At 34.3% G+C, this 16691-nt stretch overlaps 1 protein-coding gene across 1 annotated transcript in view; it reads right to left on the bottom strand.

Moving 5' to 3' along the window:
• Window positions 1–5470: 5470 nt before the first annotated feature.
• Window positions 5471–16691, bottom strand: part of LOC135221083 (insulin-degrading enzyme-like) — a 61399-nt gene continuing 50178 nt past the window's right edge. The window contains 7 exon segments of the mRNA XM_064258872.1: window positions 5471–11319; window positions 11642–11791; window positions 11933–12142; window positions 13783–13917; window positions 14450–14607; window positions 15602–15805; window positions 16076–16196. Of these exon segments, the coding sequence (XP_064114942.1) occupies window positions 11215–11319; window positions 11642–11791; window positions 11933–12142; window positions 13783–13917; window positions 14450–14607; window positions 15602–15805; window positions 16076–16196 (1083 nt within the window). The 3' untranslated portion in view covers window positions 5471–11214.

Raw genomic sequence — 16691 nt, 5'->3', positions numbered from 1 at the left:
TTGACGTGGCTAGGAACCACAACGGGACCCTACAGCTAATATTGTGGGATCCGAACCACATTATATCGAGAAATGAATTTCTATCACCAGAAATAAATTCCTCTGATTCCGCGTTGGCCGAGCCGAGAATCGAACTTCGGACTATCGAATTAGTAGCCGAGCGAGGAAACCACCCGTCTAACGAGGAACTACTTTATGTAGTGAGTGACCAATTAGTAGTAGCCACATAATCGTGCCATGGGCTGTGCTATAGCCTTCCGCAGTCTTGAGGACGAGTTCCTTTGCTTAGAGTATGTACACTTAAATATTTTTTTCTTTCTTTTCCCCTGTCCATCTTTCGTTAAGTATTGTCGAAAGGCCTGTAAGACCGGTTTAATGATAAAAATCGTGGTTTTCATGATAAAAAAAAAAAAAAAAAAAAAAAACAATCACTTAACTTGTGCGAAACGACATTTTCTTTTTCTTTGATGATGAGACCGACTTCATCTTGTCAATTTCAGATTTTTAATCAATAACTTCCATGGAATCTTTTTTAAAAAAAAAACTTTTCACGTGACTTCTTTTAATAATTTCCGTTGAATAGGTTATTTTCCTTGAATTTACCTTGAGTATACCTTTAAGAAGTTTTGTTGTATGGCTTTTATGCTTTTAAATCTTTGTTGTTCAATGGAACCCTAGCCATAGGTAGCTACAGCAACTTAGAAGGAAATAAAAAAATCGAGGTCTTCGAGCAATTTTTCTGGGATCACGGTTCAGGGTTTCCCTTAAAATTTCCAGCAGAAGCATGAATGTTCCGGCTATAAATTTCTGTTGTGGTTTTGGTCAATTATCATGTTGCGTCTGTCTGGACTCTGGAATCAACCCCCATGGATCTATTCCGATGTGACAAACTTGATAGTATGCGCGGACTGGCTTTGCCCCGGGAGTCAGTGGCAATTCGGGGGGGGGGGGGGGGGGCAGCTGTCCTCCCAGATTTTGGCTTTGCCCCTGGTTTGCCTCCCACCCCCCAACTTTTTTACTGAAATATTATTTTAAAAATTAATTAATATTGAATATAACAATAGCCACTAACTAGTCACACAACATGATTTGGTTATATTGCTAACCTCATAAATCTGCCTTTGATTGCTTATACAGGTTACTATTGATAGCTGTTACACTTCCTGTTACTAGTGCTTCTTGTGAAAGAATTTTCCAAAATGAAAATAGTAAAAAAATTTCTTAGAAATTCAATGACTAGTGAGAGACTAAGTAACACAGCATTATTATCAATTGAAAGTAAACGGGCTGAGAGTATTGCTTATAGATAGTTTTGTAAATGAGTTTGGCAGCCGACATGATAATCGTAGAATCAAACTCCACTAAACATTTTGAGAATTGTCCCGACATGGTCCATACCTGTTTTGTGTTCAAATGTGTATTATAAAAACTTACCATTCTTTAATAATAGCATATTGTTATGAATTGTATATAGTTTTGAATGTCGAAACAACATTTTGAGAATTTTCATGATAAGCCTCATATCTGTCTGTTCATTTCATTAATTAATACCTTTCCTTACTTAGTTCAAATGTCCATCATACAAACTTGCCATTCTTTAATAATTGCATATTGTTTGGGATTATATATAGTAGTTTTGAATGTCAAACCAGCATTTTCAGAATGGTCATTTCATTAGCTAATACCTTTCTTTAAGTTGTGCAAATGTGTATTACTTAAACTTAATACTTAAATAATTTGCATATTGGTTGGGATCGTACATAGTTTTGAATGTCAAACTGAACCTTTTCAGAATTGTCATGACATGCCCCATGTATATCTGTTCATTTCATATAGTTACTACCTTTCTTTATTTGGTTTAAATGTGTATTATACTTATACATACTATCCATTCTTCAATGTTTGCGTATTGTTTGAAACTCTATATATTTTTGAATGTTAAATTTTCATATCATACAAGTCAGGTAAAATATCAGATGGATGCTTTACAGTTGTTTTGCTTAGGAATCAAACAAAATTATATATGAACCTTTAGTCAAATTCATTCCTCCATGAGTTTCAAAATGTTTCCAAAACTGTAATTATTTTTACAGTCACCTTTCCTATGATGCCCACCAAACAATTAACTTTGGGACACACCCCCCCCCCCCATGAGGGGTAGAATCGCCACTGCCGGAAGTGATTGTTCGTCATGGCAGGTCTCAAGAGTTGAGGACCCCATACCCTGAACGATTGTCGTTATCGACCCACACACACACTATTCATACAGTAAGAACGTTCTCCGCACCGATTTCAGGCTGAACAAGGATTTTGTCTCGAGAAGACATGGCGTCATCTCTAGAAGAGACGCGCAAACCCATACATTGAACCAAGGCATGTAGTATATGTACCTCGCATTGAACGACCTGTGTTTGACAGACATATAAGTCGCTAGCCAGCAACCTGGTCGTGACCAGGATCCATACAGAGAGTCGTGACAGATTCCCGCTGAGATCGTTCAGACACGAAGCTCCGCCCACTTTTCCATTCAGACAAGCCCATACACAGTGTTTTTGCGAACGATACACAGTCGTTCGGACAATCATTCATGTGTATGGGGCCCCCTTAGCGGTAGATCTAGGGTACTTATCCGCGGCGGCCTAGACTATGGCAGTTGCGGTTTTTCAGTGCAGTTTTACCTTCTGAACAAGAATTTTAAGTAATATTTATTCGGACGACTGTAATTAACCCCCAGGGGCCAGTACTAAACACGGCGAAATACATTGGACGCCCCAATGCCTATAACTGTTTTTTTCCATCTGTCCATCCGGCTGTGGTGTATGCGTATGGTAACACTGCGTCCCGGGCTTTAAATAGTTACATTCAGCTTTCATTCAACACTAATAATAATATCTTGTTTCGAATATTAACGGTGTAATTACCTTACAGTAATTTATTAAAACACTTTTCAGTTGCAAACGTACACCCAGATATCCTTTTATTTACCTAAAACTTACACATAGCGTAACTATTTAAAGCCTGGGACGCAGTGTTACCATGCGGAAACACCACAGGCGGATGGACAGATGGAAAAAAACAAGTATTTTGGATGGCGTATCCGCTCTCAAACTTTCACTACTGACATTGCCATATGAAGACTAATGAGCACAGTGTAGTACATTGGTAGTGACAAGCTACAGACAAGGATTACCTAACTACCACACAACTGCGTTTCTTAGTTTCTTTACCTAAAAATAGTTTCATTTCACGTTCGAATAATGTAAGGCAGAGACAGGGACGAACTTGAACTGAGCGAATGACTGAATGAGTCGACCCGCGATGTGAAATTTGAATTGTATGCTTTTGTATATAAGTAGACACATGCTTACTCTTTTTAAATAGCCAGTTAATAAAGTACATTTTGCACGATGAAAATTAACGGCATAGCATCGCATTCCCAGCAACCGATAGTATCTTACGGCAGTTAATAATAGAAACACACTTGTAGACTCTTCCAGGGGAACCATTTTTCACAACGTGAACTTAAAAGTGATCGTTGCAACTTGATTAACAGTCAGAGGCAAAAACCTTAAAAACTCAGAACATGAGAACGCAACACGAACCTAAACGAACCTAAACGTCAGTTTGAAGCAAGGTATATACCTTGGTTTGAAGGTTCTGCTAAATCCGCAAATACGAATAAGTCTTGTCATATTTATGCTTAGTAGTTTCGTTTGGTTGGTGATAAGAATTTGAAAATAACACATGAAATTTAACTGAATCTGCATTGGATGTTGCAGGTAAATTATTTATACAGTTATCGATAAAAGGTTTAAGTTTGTAAAGAAAAAAAGTAACTAACGTTTTCCAATAAAGCATTGGAAAACTTTTTTTTTTTTTTTTTTTTTTACAAACTTGACAAAATTCTTTGTATCGGTGCATTGGAAACACAATTTCTAGAATGTGGTATTATCAGACTATTATAATAACCAGTACGACATTGTTTACTGTTTTAATAAATATTTATGTTAAGTACCTACATGTTGGGTTTTTTTTCATTACAGTCCCCTTCCTATTACAATCATAATTCTCCACACCATATAAGACAGTAAGCATTGCGCGTATACTGGAAAAAAAAGGAGAAAATTATGCATAGTTATATTGGCATTTTTTCACAAGGTCATCTAAGCTGCCGTCTTGTTTCGAATTGCTGCCAACAGTTCTCATTTCATCGATTTAACATCTCGAGGTGGTGTACAAAACACAAATGTGGGGGAATTCTCTCTTTCTCTCTCATAAGGTTTGAAAACTTCCTACCATCATCTTACCGTCAACGGCCTATCATAACAGGATATAGTGTACTAGAATACTAAAATAAAATTATTACACACATACAAGTAACTGTCTTAAAGAACACTGCCACCTAAGAAGTCAAATGTTTTGTTGGTGGAACTGGTTCGTGTGGTTTTGGAGCATGCAATATGCTTAAATGCGAAGGTTCAATAAGAGGAAGTCATTCATGTTGAACAGTTCCATTAGTACTATGAATCTGCACCGACATTTAATCATCGAAGTTGTTGTGTTGGTGATAGGTTTACAATACATTCTACTTGCTCCCCATAAAAGGGTAACTCCGTTAATGCACCTTACATGGTTAACTGTAAGCATTACCAAAGGTTCTCTGCAGTCCCTTCGGCCCCTAGCTGCAACCCTTTTTCAATCTTTTTACTGTACCTCTATTCATATTATCTTTCTTCCATCTTGCTATCCTGCTTCTTCTAACAATTATTTCATAGTGCAACTGCGAAGGTGTCCTGTTACACCTTTCAAACCTACTTACTCTCAATTTCTTTTCCAACACTGTATGACTTCATAGGTCCCAGTGCTTGGCCTTTGGCCTAAACTCTGTATTCCTATTCCTTCAATTGCAAATGGCTTCTCTCTCACAGAGTGCTTACTTTAGAGAATAACTAATGAAATACCATCAATCTACATTTACCATATACTGTACACTGTTACATCGGCTCTTCAAGCAATGATGGGAAATGGCATTCATTTATTTTCGATACACATACAATAAAATAGTTACATAAACAGAATGCACATTTACCACTTGTAAGTGATGGTTGAGTCCTTACAGGTACAAATTCACACTACAGTACAACTATTACCACTACTTCATCATGAATATAGTAGGGGTACTCTACCGCGAGTCAATTTGCTAGGTGCACCTCACATATGTTTGTGACTTGTTTATTGCAGTGTTATACTATACTTCCCTCCTTAGGACTTCATGTTTGCGCAGAATAGCTGAAGTTACGCTACGATCTTAGACCAGCCAGGTCAAGACTAAAAGGTTTTTTCAAATGTTTCGTTTCGCATTTGCCTGCACCCCACTTAATCCTATTGGTGTAAATACAACAGAGGTTACTACCAAGGTGAACTCAAGATTTCATCATAAATTTTCATGGGTGAAAATAACAATAAGACAATTATCTATACATACTTTATTTTGGGCTAAAGCATTGCAGGTGATAAGGAACATTTCTTGTCAAAGTAACCATTATTAAGGGTAATTTCTTTAAAAGGGAAATAAAACTAACCACAACTAATAATAATAATAACAATAATAATAATTGCTGAGGACACTGAATTTTTAATCAACAAGGCAGCAGAAAAATCTTCTTCCTTTAACAATAAATATTTGAATGCTGTTAACAAAATAAATTTATATTCTGTAAGTCTTGTCTTTTGCATATATACTATGAAATATATATACAAATAAAAATGGCAACCTATTTTTATGCAACAATAGTATTGAATTGAATGGTGTGTTAGTAGCAATGTTTTAAAAGTGAAAGCCAATGCAAACTCGTTGCAAAGTTAGTCTTACACAGCACATATATTAATTTGTTTAAACTCACTCAACAAAGGTCACTTTACCTTTGGCAGGAATTTTACTTGCTAATTAGACTATAAGTGAGGTGTGATCTATTCATTCCCCAAGAAGCTGTACTATATATTTTATGTCAATTTGGGATAGATAAAAGATATGTCAATGTGGGATAGATAAAAGAACCATAGTCAACGAATGATAGATAAAGCTTCATAAAAGTGCAGATGCTGCACATTAACAATCATAGTCTACCCACTGCCATAATGGGTGACAAACAATAATTAAGAGTACTACTGTAATTTACTCCTGACAAGAGGCTATCCATGAATGACAATACTCAGAAACATGAAGGTACAATAGTTCACTGACCTGCATACTCAAGTACTGTGCAATTAACACTTTTGCATGGTAGTCCAGTACAACAAGATGCTAGGTTTAAAGGTCATTATGCAACAACACTTTCCATTAAAAATAATGGCAACACCTTATACAGTAGTACCAAAACACCGCTACATACCTGCCACAAAAGACAATTAACTATTAATACTTAGGATAATGTCCTGTAATGCTAATCTTCAAGGGACCTTTACAAGGACTTATAACAAACCATATGAGTTATGAAAAGAGTAAAATTATTACTTGTCTGCCATCTTTAACTAAACATAAACTTAACAAAACTACTTCACCAACTTTAAATCCCAGAACTGTGGCAACCTAAGAGCAAATATTATACATGGCCTATTTTTTTGTTAATTTACTTGTGCATCAAATATATTCACATCCTTTTTACAGAGAAAAATTAAAAGTATGAGAAGTAACCATAGTTTAATTTCATTTCCTCATAAAATTAATACTGAACATATTTTTCTCCTCTACTTCCAACAACAGCTGCACAGTATCACTTTCCTAATATAGCTACTTTTATTTTGTTTTAGTTAATGGCATGAGTTTACCCAGTTTCAATACAACATGAGAAGTAAGATGCAATTTGCTCATAATGAGTCACCATTATTCATTCTAGAAGAGTTAAAATATGATATTGTTATGTTACAATAAAGTTTCATACATACTTACCTGGCAGATATATACATAGGGACGACAGAGTCTTAGCTATGTATATATCTGACAGGTAAGTTGATTGTATGAAAATTTTGTTTAGTGAGCACTGTAATGTTTCTGTGACAGAAAAATATATACCTGTAATGTATGTACAACAAATGTTATTAGGAATATTAAACAGTTATATTTAAACATTAGCAAAATTTTTGTCTTATAAAACTTTTGTCAATGCGTACACAATACTCTAAGTATATGAAAGCTCTTTTGATAATAAAGGTCTCGTGTCTTGAAACCATTTGTGAATCAAAGCCTATTTGTTTTGTATAATCTTCCCATAGTATCCTTTTAGCCTATTGAAATATTCTAAAGGCTAACTGCTTGACATAAATAATTATGCTCGGAAAGATAAAATTCAAGATATTCACATTTCGGTATACTAATAAGCACCGATTTTAAAAAATCAACATGCAACTTATAAAGCCAACATGTAACTTTCTGTCAAATTGCTATTTCTACCATGAAAAACACCTTCGCATTGACACAAGTCTAATAACAGGCAATAATTTCAAAACCATGCAGAATTATGCTTGAATGCTTATTGGAGCATGGTACTGTAGATACCATACAGTATACAGAGAAGACTAAAGAGTCTCAGACCAATCCAACAATTTGCCAAGTACAAGATTTTCTTACAACTTTTCTAATACACTGCATTTTAATTCAGTAGTTCCTAACCCATGGCCTCTATGGCTTTGTGAACTATTATTTTTATTACAATGGATAACTATTATTCTTATTACAATGTATAAACATACCTGGCATTTACTAGTGTTATAAATTCAAGAGTGATATGCTCTTTACAGTAATATTCAGTGATATTAATATCACAATGATAATCCTGGCCATTGAAAAGTCTACAAGATGAAATGAAACTTAACAAAATTTTAATAATGAAAGGCAAGTCCACGTTTTATGTTTACAAAATTAGCACACCTTTTAGAGATATGAAATACGACATGTACAGAAAACAAATCCTTCACAGAGTACAATTCCATTATTCCAGCAACTATTTGTTCAGCAAACTAGATGGTATGGCACTCATGTTAAAAAATAATTCTGTCAAAGAGCTGCCAGCCACTACTTTTTCACCAACTACTTTATTAACAAATAATTAAAAATGTCTCCTATTGCTGAAATGATTACCTGTTAAATGTAGAAAAGCAATGTACTAATTCTACCAAATTTAGTCAAAAAATTAGTTTCAAATTTCATAGCTATGGAGATATTTACAGAATTTCTCTTTTTTGTCCCAAACTAGACCAAAATCCCTATTGCATATGTATTATGCTTTAACGACTAATAACAGCTAATGATTTAAGGACACATCCCATAGCAAATATTAAATAAATCATATGCTATGCTGCAATAATGTTTATAAAATACTGTACAGTAATAAAAAATACATTAGCCTGAAACTACATGTGAATGAGAATATTTGACCCTTTTTATACTTCACTGCTCCTGTAGTTTGAGTACAGATTTTCTATGGCTATGTTATGCATCACAACATTAGCCTAAACCACAATTTACAAGCACCAAAATATTGCATTAATAATTTAAATTCTAAGATAGGCATATGCAACTAAAAATCAGTAAAACAAGGACAATGTAATAATGAATAATCATTTAGAATAAATGTACATAGCACTTAACTTTTCAACCAAATGTATGTGTGGAATTGTGCTTCCTATCACATCTCTTAACTAGTAAAAATAAATCAAATACATATATATATAATGAAACAAAATAAAAATAACTAAATAAAAATAAATTGCTGTACTACTACATCGAGAATGTACCATTTTAATTGTGAAACTTAACTTTAAACTGTGGCATTACATTATTTGAGTAAATAAACTTCATTATAACTGAATATACACAAATGTTTACTATTGTCAGAACCATTTAACCCACAAGTGTAACAGTATACCTGTAATATATAACGGTTTTTAAATTCCATTACTGTATGTACAGGTATATAGTAAGAGTGTCTACTAATAAAAGTAGGCTAGGCTAATCTGTAGCTACATGGACTGTGGATTTAACTTTCATCTACTCTGCATGTGTAACTCATTAATGGTAACTCATTAATGGTATCTCTCTCTCTCTCTCTCTCTCTCTCTCTCTCTCTCTCTCTCTCTCTCTCTCTCTCTCTCTCTCTCTCTCATTGGTAGTTCAGACCAAAATGTCTGAGCTAACCAAACATGTAACTGCATTTAGGTTAGACTGTGTGTAATTTGGTACTCTATACCCTAAGCCTATTAGTGAGTAAATGCCATATAATTATTGCATGTGACTACTAGTTTGATTTTTTGACAAAATGATGAAATTTCTAGTATCTTACTTTGGCAACAAGAAAAATGTCAGCAAAATTGAAGGTGACATTGTAGATGGCAGCCTCATGCAAACTAGGTTGAAAACATTTTCTCAAATCATGCAATATAATGTATCAATCTATTTTAAACGACATATCATATTATGCTAATTTGAATGTTATCCTGAGATTTGAACATCCTAAATATTTAGTGGTGGAATACTGATTGATGGGCACTTTCTGCTAAGACATTTTAGTGGTCGTCCCCAGACGTCCCAGACGTCAATACCATTAACCCCATTCTAAAGGACTCTGTTATTCAGTTTTGAAGACTATTGCTGTTTGCTACATAGCTGCAAAACAATTACTATGTACAGGATTTCCTAGTAGCCTATTTATAATACTGTTTTGGAGACTTTACTCATTGAGAATTTCGACAATTTCACAGGCAAAGCTTAAAAACGAACAAGCAAAAAGGATCATAAACAGAAAAAGGATCTTCAAAGTTACAACAAAAACCATTAAATGGTTTGCTGTCAATAATGATTATAAGTTCACGTCATATTTGAAATTTAGTTCACAAATATGAATGCATACTACATGAATGTATGCTACTTAAAATTTGGTCATAATATAGAAAAATTTTGTGTTATCGCCATGTTCTATACTGAAAAACTTTGTAAAATATAACTCATGTTAATAAAGGTTAGATGCCACAGCTTTAATGGAACGCTATCAAACTGAGAAATTATGATAAACTCAGATCCAAAATGGAACTCATTTATGAGCAACAGATACAATATTTTACTTCTGCACCATTTAAATGAAGCAGTTAACGGATATAACCATTAATGTTGTAAATTTTTCAGTAAGGTGCCCTTCTCTAGACATTATTTCAAAATAATGCAAAACCTGACTTACAAGAGTAACGTATAAATCAGTGATCGAGACAAGGCTAGGTTGAGATACTTCCTGCCGTTTCATTCTGGCACCCTGAACAAGATATCTGTATCTGAAAAAGGAAAACTGCATGCCTTTCTTATTTCCACCGCCCATGTCACCAATAAATTTATGAATTAATAAAAGTTCAAGAAATTTGGGCAATATGTCCCAATCCTAGGGCCACGGAGGCTACTCAGCGCCAAAACTATTACAAGTCAAGAAACATTACACAAGCAAGCATTAACTATGAGAATTTCACTCAACTTGAGATTTAAACAATGCTCCAACATTCAATGTTGCCTTAATTGTAACTTATATATTACTCTCATTAAAGGTCACTGTCGCAGACACAATCTTCCTACCATTCATGAACTCAAAACAATCTCCTCAATTCACATTACCCTGTAGTTCAGTGTACTACAAAGAAAAATGGATTCGACCACTTGATGGCTTGTTTTCTCTTGGAATTGTTTCAAAGAAAACTAAACCCAGCTCTTTATTGAGACTTGCTAGCAAAAGATAACATGGATAACCTCATCCCCAAACAAGTCTTACATAAGTTAAGCTATGTGCTTTAGCATGGTAAGAATTTACAAACTCCAGATATACAATTACTTAACTAAATTTCCTTATACCTCACTATGATCGCAAATAATGTTTACATTAATAACCTAATAGTATCAAACTATACATATATTTTTCATATAAACCTATGTGATCACAGTGCTGTAATTGTATTTTCACTCCAAACTCTATCCCCATAAAGGAAAGAAGCAACAAGTGTAAATATTAACATATAAAAATGTCTTCATTCGACTTTCCTTTTTCCTCCGATATGCAGCATACATATCTGCAAAAGCCCAGCTACAGGAACTCCTTATGAAACACATAACCTACCTTTATATGTAAATACATAATTCCTACAGTTACTTACATCAAAGTTCACAATTTGCAGCAGAAAATGTTACAATTTCGATTTAGAAGTCTTGGCAATAGTGATGTATGGCTGCATGAGAGGATAGAGAGCCAGACTTTGTTTGAAGGCTGGAATGTCTGCAATGGTTTCACACTGAAAAATAAAAAGGAAGTTGTTTAAGTAAACTATTACTTTATTACATCAATCAAAACTGCTCTTGCTAATATACAATAAGCAGACCACCAAGTTAATATAACTTTTAACCAAATAAACTGAAAATGTTAAAAGGGACTCAATTTTCCGTCTGGAATTGGTTTACAATACTTGACAACTGTTTTTTGTTGCAAACTCGAAAATAACATAAACCAGGTTAAATATAAGCACTGCCCTGTGTTCTCTGCATTCTAGTCAGGTATATGTGACTAATTCAAAGACAAGATATAATTTCAATGTGATGTTCTTCCACCATACATACCTCCTTAAGTGGTGGTGGAAGGGATAGACCATCATCAGGCTGTGTGGTTTCTGAACTAGGTGCTTCAGGGTCTCCTGCTCCACCTGCTGCAACAGATAGGACGTGGACGGCTAGCTTTCTGCGCTGAGGTGCAATACTTGCAATCCATAACTGTAAAACAAACCTGTCTTTTGATTCTGCTACATGGTACTCAGTTCTGCAACTTATAAATTTATAATAATTACTTCATAATTAAAAGCCAAATTAGTTACCTAATAATCATATGTTCTTAAAATTTGTTTTGAAACTAACCTTGTAAAAATCAATAACATCCTGTTTCTTTAAGGTTTTCAAATGTCCAACTTCAATCACATCTCTGTCAAAATTGTACTGATTATTTATAATTTCTGCCCACCATGTGGCTGTGAGGTGTGACAACTTCTTGGGCCGCTCTAGACGCCGACTAGCTAGAGCTTCTCGGTGGCGAACGAAATCCTCTTCACTCATACTCTCTAAACGCTCCTTTAAAAATAAATATAATGAAACTTTAATACTTGCTGAATGAACCACTACGGTGGCAGAAGTACTATACCCAGAATATTTATTACGGTGGATTAATCTCACTATAAAATGAGATCCTCTACATGCTTCAGCATTAAATCAATCAGACAGCAAATATAGTTGATTTCTTTTCTGAAAGCCTGAATAAAACAAAATATGGTGATGGAACATTTTTAAGTTGGTAAATGAAGCATCAGGCATTGAAAGATGTCATACAATTCACATTATCTGTTATCCCTCAACATGCAACAGAAAGGACTTTTACAGCATGACATTACACTTTTGTTTTATTTTTGATATGGGTGGTAAATTGTTAAAGTATATAAGAATTATAGATAAGAAAAACTCAAACAGATTTCTGCAATACTAGTGATTATTATGTACCTTATGCATTTTTACATTGTAAATGCATACTAACTATAATTAAGTAATTAAACCTCATGATTCCCTAATTCAGGAATGGTCTTTGTTAGTGGAAAGTATAACCTAAATAAAAACTATCTAAAGAGTAAGGATACATTTTCTTTAAATTACCCAAATGATTGGTCTGTCCAACCAAAGTCACAACATTTCAGGTGTCTGAAATTAAGAGGCACTATATATAACAAAGTGATGCAAATGCAGAAAAGGAAGATCAACAAAGAGTTAATGGAAGATATTTCTTAAGGTACTTCTAAGGCTTTCCTCACTGAAGTAGTAACATATATAAGAGCTACACCGTACATGGTCTTACAAAAAGAACAATGTAAGTTATCCAAACATCCACACAAGGACTGTATAAGAAGGCTATTAAAAGTTGCCACCTACTTGGCCACAACCTTGGAACCTCTTCAACCATAGCTACAACAACTGAATGAGTCCATTAGAGCAGCTGATATTTAGAAGCTTAACGACCCTTGTCTGATAGCTGATAATACCAAGGAGGAACTAGAAGACGGACAAAAGCCCTTTGAGGTTAATGGTACAAACACCATGCAAGACTTGCATGGCTCTTTACTGCTCCAAACTTCCCCATTTGCTGTAGTAGCTTTAGTCTCCAAGTAACATTTGTAACATATGTAAATGGTAAATAGGTAAATAAAGTTAAACATTCTCTGTGACTCTTATTAGGATACTTAAGAGTTGTAGGAGTGAATAATTAGCTACTCTATCTTACTAAGAATGCGATTGGATAATAAAATGAATGGTGAAGGTATTGACATTTTAATGATTTGGAATGCTCATGGTTGACCATCAAAATCTGTTAAGCACTGTTTTGAATAATATGACTTTAAAGTGGCAGCAGGCCTCTTGAGTGTCTATATTTTAATCCCAAAGTAGAATTTACTAAATTTCTTGTACAGCTAGCTTTATTTGTGTCCCTTCTTGACAGAACTGAATCAGAGTATCAAAGAAGAAAGATGCCCTCCTGATCCTTTTCATCTTCACTACAAAAAAAGCTGGTGTCCTATTTATTTTCTTCAAGTTCTTCCACATTTCTTTTAAGAAACAAGCGTATAATCTTATGAACACAAGCCTGAGCTGGATTAGAGAAACAGTTTACCCATCATTGGCCATCTCTTGGAAAAAAAAGTAAGTACATGTATGGATGAGAAACTTACCCCAATTTTATGAAGAAAGGCTTCTATTCTAGAATCTAGATACTGAGGGTGACGATCGCCTTGAACAATAACACGAAGACCTTGAGTTCCATTTGCTCTACGAACTCCAGACCACACAATGTACCCTAGCTGTTCCTGTAAATCAAGCATAACCTTGTACTGGCTAATCCCTTTACATACACCATAACCCAAATATTGTAAATATAAAGTGTTTCTTACATGTGTGAGAATTAGGCTAGTCTAGAAGTCCAGTACTTGCAATATTCACATACGTATATATTGGGAAAAAGGCAAATTTCCTTTATGTAATGAATTCCACGTCCCAACTACCAATTGTAATACATTCCCCTACTATACAACCTTACCATAAAACTTCTTAGGACATATTTTATACAACTAATAGCAGCTCTTTCATATCAATTTTCTTACAGTATGTAATTTTCATACCATAATTATGTAAAAAATATCTTTTAAAAGTTTTACACTTTTTTTGTACGATCACCATACAGTAACCATTCTTTCTATTGCAAAATACCAATGTCCTCTGAGTTATTACTGACGTGCATTCAATACTGTAAATCACCAAGCATAAGAGTATATTTATCATAAAATACATTTAATTCTCTCATATAGATCCTACATCCAACATGAAAGAGATGAACATTACCTTTGTTCTCAATTCATCAAAGGCAGGTTCAAAAATTATTTGGCATAAAAGCTCTAGCAGCATATTCTGATGGGTTCCCTGAACACCACACTGAAAGTAAGTCTCCACTGCAGAGCTCCGATGAATACGATTTTCAGCTTTGTATACATAACTGGATTCTGCAAAAACAATTCTTGTTATTCATAGTCCCACAACATAATTGGTAAACTACATTAAAAATATATTTAGAGAGCCTCATGATCGTAAAAACTGGTAAAATGATAAAAAATTAAAAATTAATATAAAGAATATAGTAGCAAACAAGAAATAAACATGTAAATATACAAAAGTGTTAAAATTAAAAGTATATTTAGATACTTTGTATTATTACCTACAGCAAGTGTTTGACTTTGTGATATGTTTCACCCGTAATAATGAACTGTCTTGGTATATTTTATGTGTTACCTTAGCTCTAAATTAATCCTTACCATAGCCTAAGGCTATACTGTATGTTGCTGTTTTTAATATCTACAGTATTAGTTCGAGTCATGTGTATGGATGGTCACAAGCCACATGAGTTATCATTAACAACTGGGATATAAGAATAGAAAAAACCTGAAAGCAAGACACTGCTAGACCGGCCTGAGAAAAAAAAAACCATGAGACACGGCGCTTGACTGGCTTGAAAAAAAAAAGTAAGGGAAGACCAGGAATAAGAACTTTATAAATGACAAAGATTGGCACTGAAAAAGAAAGGGGTGGACCCACAGCCTAGACACTGCTAGAAACTGTAGCTGCATAAGACCACTGGCACTATCTCGGGATAACGTGGCAGAACTGCTTATTATTAATTTTTCCAATGAAAACTATAACTATCTTTATCAGCAAAAGTACATTATGCATGAAATCCAGTGAGCAGATTTTACCATATTCTGGAATAATAATTCACATGTATGTAATACTTCAAATAATATATAACTTCCTGGAATTAGGGACAAAGATAATACGACACAAGCTGTTCCACAAAAAAATTTCTTCTCTCAGAGAAAAATCATGTGCTCATATGAAAATAAGAAAAAATAAGCTATTTGCCCTCAAAACTTGTTAAAAAATAAGTAATTAAATACATTTTATGACTTATATCTAAAAACCTATAACAACATGCATACTTGCCATCCGTAAGTTGATATTCTCGTTGTCTTATAAGCTGAGATGGGAGCAGTGATCGAGTATGGGATCTTTTTGTTAAATTATCTTGAACAGCAGCAGCAAGATTACAAGCAGCTTCCTTTGACATGTTTCCATGAATAAGCATTTCAAGGTGAAGGCCAGAGAGGAATCGATGGATAAAAGATTCCAAGCTTGGTACAGTTAGTTCTGCAAACCATAAAAATAAAAAGAGATTTATCATAACCATTAAAATTTCCAGAGACATAATAGCTTTAGCTGTACTCTCCATTTCTTATTAATTACCCTACAAGCAAATTAAACAATACATAAACTATACAAAGAAATTGTCCTTGATAGATGAAAAAGCTATGAGCTAAGTTCACTTTAAAAATCATCCATTGTTCTTAAAAATTATCCATAAATTACTGAATACTTTTAAAATAATTTTATAAACTACTGAAAAAATACTTCATTTACCCTCTGTAGCTTGCAACAATTCTTGCTTGGTCCAACCATGTTCTCCAAGGAGGAGAGATGTGTAGTACACTAAATGCATGTGAGGCTGGTCAGCGTCAAAGTTCCGTAGTGATCGTACATACTAAAAATAAACAATGTTACTGTTACCTTAATACATGATGCAACCTCTTAAATCTTAAAAAAAGTATCACTGCAAAGTTCCAAAAAATGTATCAACAGTAAATTTAGAAATTTTGTCTAGACTCGCTACTTAAAACACCAAACATGATGACTCCAGCAAGGAGCATTCCCTTGATGGCTCAAGGGAGGAAGCAAGCTACAGTAAAGTCCCCTAATAAATGAAGAAAGAGATCAAGGAAAAAGGATGTCTCCTCTCTCCCCAATGGGGTTTGCAGTCATCCTCTGCCTTCTCTACATGCAGGACTTTCTTTTGTCCCATCCTGAATCTTCTGAGATTTACACAAAGGACTCCATAAGATTCAAGGAACTGGATGCTGATGTTAGGTGCAAAAGAAAAAAACATGACAGAAAAAGTAATGGATGTTTTACCAAGAGGACAAAGGAATGGTGACCCACCATTGACTTCAGTCCAATGAACTAGTTTGTTCAGCAAACT

Source organism: Macrobrachium nipponense, chromosome 2 (genome assembly GCF_015104395.2).
Source record: "Macrobrachium nipponense isolate FS-2020 chromosome 2, ASM1510439v2, whole genome shotgun sequence".
In the NCBI taxonomy this organism is placed as follows: Eukaryota; Metazoa; Arthropoda; class Malacostraca; order Decapoda; family Palaemonidae; genus Macrobrachium; species Macrobrachium nipponense.
The sequence above is the reverse complement of the archived record's forward strand: the minus strand, read 5'-3'. Positions and strand labels throughout refer to the sequence as shown.